Below are 7,328 nucleotides of genomic sequence, written 5' to 3'. Positions count from 1 at the left end.
GTGAAGTACATTAACCATACCACCAGCTGCTTCAATTGTGGGTTGTCAGATTATCTAGGAAATCTTGTTGGTGTAGCAGGTGTCAAAATTAGAGAATACGTTTCTAGTAGGCCCTGCAGAGTTTCATGAAATCCCTTCCAAAATTTGGACTTTGGGTCTTTCAAGTCACAGAATTGGAACAAATAATCAAAATACTCTAATATAACAGTCAGAGGCAAATCAACCGAACACAGGCTCAGTTGTGAGGAATGACTAGAGCTTTGACCATCCCAGTAGATAAAATACCATCATTTTCAAAGTATATATTATACCATGTTTTCTAATACATAATTTTCACTATTCATACATGATGACCCAGCTTTGTCTCCAGCTTCATCACAGCTTTCACTTACATATGATGAAATCAATTCAAAATAAGTACAATAGCATAATTGCTGTTCAATTTATGTACTTAAACTTCCAATGAAGTGTTTTATGATGGAGTCAATGATGACTGGCCTCACTACTAGTAACTAGTTGTACAGTCAATCTTGTTTTTGGTTTGCTGTCTCTTCACTTTTGACTTTGTTGAGTTCCTTTACAAACCTAATTGGGATGATATGATAATTATGGTTATTCTACATTTAACACACAATGACTAGAATACCGATTTGGCTTAAATCTTGTCTGCTTGTTATCCTTATAAATAAAAACTTATGTAACACTTTACATGGCACAACCAAATTAGTAAACAAAAACAGTAACTTAACTAATAAATGTAACAGCAGACAATACCTGATGTTTTGTTTCCCTGCCAACATTGAAGCTTGCTGTTGGGTAAATAGAATGGTTTATCATATATGTGATGTTTCTGTTCAGGATAGTGGGGGGATTGTACAAATAGGTTAAACACCTTATACATGCTGGCTAGCCTAAAGGTCACGAGCCTGTCCAATATTTCATTGCTAATAGAGAAGGTGATGCTAGTCTTGATGTTTTAGCCACAGCACACCTCACTCGGTAAACTTACAGTTAAACAATAAACTCCATTGTGGAAAGTCACACATGGACAGAGGCAACTCCAGGGGAAACAGTTTCTGATAATTCGTCAAGTACCTTAAGTGATCTGACGATACTGTACAGTGGCAGTGGAAATGGGATAGGGGCATGCCTTCTTGTTGAGATACTTAATAGACTGAAATAACCTGTTGTGAAGGAGTCGTCCATCAATATTCATCATTTTGAGTGTCTATACCATACATGTGGCTACCCATACATGTGGCAACATCATAGTAATCGTGTGTGACACTTTAGACACTCAAAATGCCATTATAAAACTATCGCCATGGTAAACTGAGACATTTGTATAAGTGACACTAGATCCAGTCAGTCAATCTAATAAAACAGTTATATCTTAACTACTTGGTCGTAGCAACAGTGAAAACAATTGTCTCAAGAGTGTTAGAAATTTCCTGGTATCCATGTCGGTCATATGGTTGAAACTTTACTGTATAACTTTATCGTCAAAATAGGTCCTCCCTCTGTGGTTTTGGTGCCCGATACTGTACCAGCAGAAGCAAGTACAAGCAGCGTATGTGTCAATAAGGCTTGCTCCCAAATCAACATTACTTTTTTTTCTTCTTTTGGGTGAATATTCCTCCCAGATCCCCAAGAATTAACATTTAAATAATATAGTTTGGCATGCTAGCAACTAATGCTGGCACCCCTTGTACTGTATAAAAATGGTGCTTAAAATTAATACGACTCACTTATGTGTGGGAGTTCCATGACTAGAGAGAACTGTTTTGAATATGCAGCAAGAAGTTTGATAAGCAGTTATCACAATAAGAGCCACCCATAACTACAAGATTTGCCACATACAAGATTGAGGTGGGCTAACAACCCATAACAATACCAAAAGGATAAACCATGACAAGAAAGTCATTATCAAAATGAGATCAAGAAGCAATCAAGCAGTTAGTAAATGCAATCAAAATATCAACTTATTGCACTCAGGAAGTAAACAATAGCATTATGATCACTAGTCTACATTGAGGAATGCTGGTTAGTGCCTGTATGAAGTACATCTGTGACTGATATCAAATGTCACAAGGGATAGTGACCATAATGTGCTACACATACATACACACCAGTAGTCACGTGACATGTACAAACCAGTTGATAGCTAATTGTAGCCCACCAGCCAGCACAGCTAAAAACACCAGGTGGATGTTAACTCCCATTATCAACATCAGTACTCCCAGACATATTATTAGTCCACAGAACGTGCAATTGACCGCCACAATGACAGCAGAATTGGCTCCAGGCTCAAATATTGAAGCCCCAATGTCTTCAAAGAATCCCCTCGGCGCTTGATCTTGCTTCATTAATATTCTAATTGAAGAGCACCAAAAGGACAACGAAGCAGAAAAGATTTACCCCCCTCAACTAACAGCCGATGTCGGCTGCAAAAAAGAGAAGCCAGTTCCAGGCAACCTTTCCCGTATGGGTGGGATCGCTTGACGCCAGCGTCAACGAGGACGTTCTGTTGGGCGCTTTCCAGCATTTCGGGAAAGTTCAAAGCGCGGTAGTTCAAAGGGATGAGTTTGGAAGATCAAAGTCTTTCGGCTATGTTAATTTCGCGTCAGTGTCGGCAGCTGAGAAGGCGGCAAACACCATGAACTCCAAGACCGTGGCTGGACAGAAGATTAAAACAAAAGGACCTAAAGTGTTGCAGAAGGAAGGTTACTTTGTGAGCGGGAAGGATTATAGGCCGTTCACTGATTGCCGTTTCTTTATGAAGAGAGGATACTGCAAGAATGAGAGAAAGAAGGTATTAACAAAGTCTTGTAAATATGTGCACCATATGTACCTGTAAGGTTTCCTACGTCCATGTACGTGTTGGTCGCCGGTTTGTGTAAAACTTGTTTTAATTGTTTTGAGCTTTAATTTGTCTAAAACTTTCCCTGCTCATTCAGTTACACAAGGCACTGAAAAGACTTAATTGGTTGTTTGTTCTTTCATTTCATCATACTATATAAGAAATCTGACTAGTGCGGTTTGTCAAGTAAAAATTCATTTTACTGTTGCTATGGAGTATGAATGGGTAAAAAGCCCACAACAGGATCCCCAAATGTCCTATACTGCTATGCTAAAGCTACCCATCTCCTTCAACCTAATTGGTGAAGAACCCAAAGCTGAACCCAACCTACAGTTTACCTGTTAAGCATAACAGGGTTATGCCCAGAAATATTTGGATGGTGACTAAAATAAATTTATTTCTAGCGTTTTAATGGTACAAACTTGTGGTGCTGGTCATTTTCAAGTAATGGTGGCCCACTTCTGCTGACCGGTGTGGGATGTCTTTCAAATAAATAAAATAGCCCGTGACCACTGCCACTCAACAACCATTACAGCTCTGACACATACACAAGTTAAGGCCTCACACTACATTCCTGGACTCAATCCTGTCTCCAGTAACAAGAGTTCATAATTATATACTGAGGAGAGTATCCTACTCTCATATACCCCTGTAGAAGGACATATCGTGAAGTTATGACGTAACGACAAGATGTTGTGGTTTGTGACCTACGAGCAGCCACAAAGTGCAAGAATCGTTAGTACCATTCCACACTTGCAACTACGGCTCAAATGAATATCCGACTTCGTAACCGAATCAAGTACTCGAAGCTATAGTAATGTCTTTGAGTAATCGAAAGTACCTGGGATCCAAATTCTGTAATTAATTGGTTATCATGTGCTAAGTCAATCGTTTCCTCTGTGCTGTGCGACTACACGTATACACGGATATACTTGTGGTGGACCCTCCCTTCTGGCAAACAGTGCATAACACACTATTATCCTGACTAGCCTGTTGGTCCTGCCGGTCACATGTACACTGTAACCTTCCTGTCCTAAACCTTCTCATGTCAAAAACCATAACTAATTTCCAGTGATGTCAAATCATTTCTAAGAACACCTCTCATCTCTTCTTTTGCCCATGAAATGGACATGTTTGAGGTAACCACGCAAACAAACATATCTGGGGGATGCAATAGTTAGGCATCCGTGCAAATGACCAACCGTTACCTCTTTCCTAAGTTTAGTACTGATAGAAGATCACCCCACATCGTTCTCACTGCACTTGATGAAATTCTCTGCTGCCACTGCTGCACCTAACACTGACTAAGATGAAACTGTTCAACTTCCTCAGCTGTAGGGATCTGCAATACATATCGATACAGCAAATAAGTATCATGATACAATACAGTACTTAGAAATATCGATATATTGAAGTTTTCTAGTTGAACTGTCAGTGATTGTTCTATTACTGTAACAGTGATCTCTCAGATACTCAAATAGAGTTGCAGTTCTCTATACTTAAAGTGTAACAGCTACTGTATTCAGAGGACCTGGGTAAGAATATTTTAGCCATAACAGCAGCACTTAAACACATGTATTTGTATGGCTTCTCGTGATGCTGCAGGTAATGGAGAGGCTTTCTAAATGCAGAGTAATCTGGATAAGCCTTTGTGGGAGCATGCATTAAATGTTTGTGGTAGCTAATTGTCTGGGTAGTGTACAGAGGCCACACCACCATAGGTATTTAGGTAGAGATGTGCTTTGTAACAGCGCTGGTCTCTTTTTTTTTCCATACTACAATCGTATCAGAACACACTAGCTAATTGTCACATCTGTTCATCTGTGGTTTATCGACATTCTCTAAATACAGAAATCGGTATACACAATAAATGCAGAATCGGTGTTGCCTCTTTAAGGTACAGATAAATTGGAATATATTCTGTTATGCTAGCTAGTACCAGTCATAACTACAGCCATGACTACTTCATTATAGTATCGTGATACAGTATCGTATCAAACAGCTTATTGATGGTGATACGTGATACACAAAATGTACTGTATTGCAGAACACTACTCAGCTGCCCACTAATAGGTATCCAGCACGCGCACACGCACACACACACACACACACACACACACACACACACTACACACACACACCACACACACACACCACACACACACACACACACACACACACACACACACACACACACACACACACACTACACATACGCACGCACACACATACACACACACTACACACATACACACTACACGCACACACACTACACACACACACACTACACCACACTACACACACACACACCACACACACATACATACACACACCACACACACATACATACACACACACTACACACACACATACATACGCACACACACACACACACACACACACACACACACACACACTACGCACACAGCATCCTCACAGGTGGTTTGTATTAACTGCTGTGCAGTGTGCATGTTATTCATTCATACTATTGTGCTTGACAGTTATGCCCTTATCGACACAATGATATTGCTCGGAGCACCACCATTCTATGCAAGAAGTGGCAGGATAGAGATTGTCTTGATGTGAACTGCTTTATGCTCCACCCTGGTGGTTTAGGTGAGTGTGTTTGTTTGTTTGTGTGTATATACATGCATTTGTTTGTATGTAATGTGCTAGTGCATTTGTCAATTCACACCGATATTCCATCCCACCAGGAGTCAAAAGATCATCAGGCAGTAATGAGGAGGAAGGGGTATGTTACATGTGGTCGAGTGTGATCAGTTAGGGAATTACTGACATGATCATCTGACAATAGATGTATTATGATGATGATGATGATGATGATGTGCAGTTCATGTCTGACTCAGATGATGATGACGATGATGATAGCTCTGAATCTGATGAAGAAGTTGGTATGTTAATTGTGGGCCTACTTTATTCCACGGACTGGACTGGACTCGTGGACTGAGCTGGAAACAGCTTTTAAATAATAATCCAGGAATTATCCATCTCTTGCAACACTGGAGACACCACTATCGAGCTATAACTGCTGGTACTGCTCTTCCTTACAAGTCGGATGACACTAGCGCATGCACTAATCAATTAAAATACACTTACGATACACGTGTACTCGCAGTGATAAAGCGTGACAGAGGCTATTGTTGTAGTGTACATGTTTTCCTTTGTTGCTTTAGTACTTAACACTAGCGTTAGGGTTGTAGTGATGAGCCAGATTATTTGCATAGCCCCATCACCTTGCCTGGTGGTGCTCACCTAGTTACCTGCTAACAATAATTGCTAGCTCATCTCTACAGCTGTTAACACTAGTGCTAAAGCAACAAAGGAAAACATCTACGCTACAAGAATAGCCTTTATCACGCTGTATCACTGCTAGTACAGCATGTATCGTAAGTGTATTCTAATTAATTAGTGCATATGCTAGTGTGTCATGACTTGTAAGGAAGAGCCAGCAGCAGCAGTTATAGCTCGATAGTGGTGTCTCCAGTGTTGCAAGAGATGGATAATTCCTGGATTATTGTTTAAAAGCTGTTTCCAGCTCAGTCCACGAGTCCAGTCCAGTCCGTGGAATAAAGTAGGCCTTAATTGTGTGTGGTGTCTGTTGTTTGAATGGAGACATGGAGTAAATTGGGGAAGGAAATGTTGACTGTCTATGTCTCACACAATGGACAAAGTTCAGTACACCCAAACATCCTCACCTATGAGACATAATACAGCCTCCCATGGGGGCTACTACTAGTCAGAGAGTTTGCTACACTAATTCATAGACATGCACAGGTAGTTCAATATAGATGTGACTGTGTATATGGTAGCAGGTTCTGTGTGTGCATTTATGTGTGTGGATGTGTATTATTTTATTTTGTATTTACAATTATCATCTTCAGGTGACACGGTCATGTACAGTCACAGGATGAGTGATGACCAAGTGGCTAGGATGATGGGACTGGACATAGATGACCAACCTACACCTGGTGGCCAATCACGTCTCAGGGAACGAGCCAGCAGCAGCAGTAGTAGCAGTGACGAAGATAGCATGGAAGAAAAGGCAATGAAATCAAAGAAAATCCAACACTCTAAGGGCAAAATTAGAAAGAACATCAGCAAATCTAGTCTCTCAAGTGGCCTATCCCATTTCAATAGCTCAGGAAGTGAAGATGAAATTCAAGTAGTTGACACTGGTAGAGCTAGTAAGCATTCAAAAGGGAAGTCTAGTGGTGGCAGTAAAGGCTCTGGCAAGAAATCTGCAGCACAGCTGGAACCAGTTGGGATATTCTGGGATATTGAGAACTGCGTAGTCCCTCCTGGACGTTCAGCATTTCACCTTGTCCAGAAATTCCGACAAAACTTTGTGGAAGGAAAACGTGAAGTGGAGTTCATGTGTGTCTGTGACACTTTGAAAGAAACTGGTGAAGTTATCACTGATCTAAATAAAGCACATGTAAGTATTTTT

At 40.6% G+C, this 7,328-nt stretch overlaps 1 protein-coding gene and 1 long non-coding RNA gene across 5 annotated transcripts in view; one reads left to right on the top strand and one right to left on the bottom strand.

Moving 5' to 3' along the window:
• Positions 1 to 382: 382 nt before the first annotated feature.
• Positions 383 to 3,003, bottom strand: LOC136251415 (uncharacterized). Its single transcript, XR_010699084.1, has 2 exons — positions 2,852 to 3,003; positions 383 to 585 (listed from the first exon to the last, which is right to left on the bottom strand). It is a non-coding gene; the product is annotated as an uncharacterized lncRNA (long non-coding RNA).
• Positions 2,211 to 7,328, top strand: part of LOC136251413 (meiosis regulator and mRNA stability factor 1-like) — a 23,222-nt gene continuing 18,104 nt past the window's right edge. Inside the window, exons 1-5 of one of the 4 annotated variants that reach the window (XM_066043859.1) lie at positions 2,211 to 2,812; positions 5,362 to 5,476; positions 5,575 to 5,612; positions 5,676 to 5,772; positions 6,763 to 7,316. In XM_066043859.1, the coding sequence (XP_065899931.1) occupies positions 2,438 to 2,812; positions 5,362 to 5,476; positions 5,575 to 5,612; positions 5,676 to 5,772; positions 6,763 to 7,316 (1,179 nt within the window). In that variant the 5' untranslated portion in view covers positions 2,211 to 2,437. Of the gene's footprint in view, positions 2,813 to 5,361; positions 5,477 to 5,574; positions 5,613 to 5,675; positions 5,773 to 6,425; positions 6,656 to 6,762; positions 7,317 to 7,328 lie in introns of those variants that run through there. The other 3 variants (XM_066043857.1, XM_066043856.1, XM_066043858.1) reach the window with 3 other exon arrangements.

Source organism: Dysidea avara, chromosome 3, assembly GCF_963678975.1.
Source record: "Dysidea avara chromosome 3, odDysAvar1.4, whole genome shotgun sequence".
Classification (NCBI taxonomy): domain Eukaryota; kingdom Metazoa; phylum Porifera; class Demospongiae; order Dictyoceratida; family Dysideidae; genus Dysidea; species Dysidea avara.
This window is presented reverse-complemented; position numbering and strand designations above follow the sequence as displayed.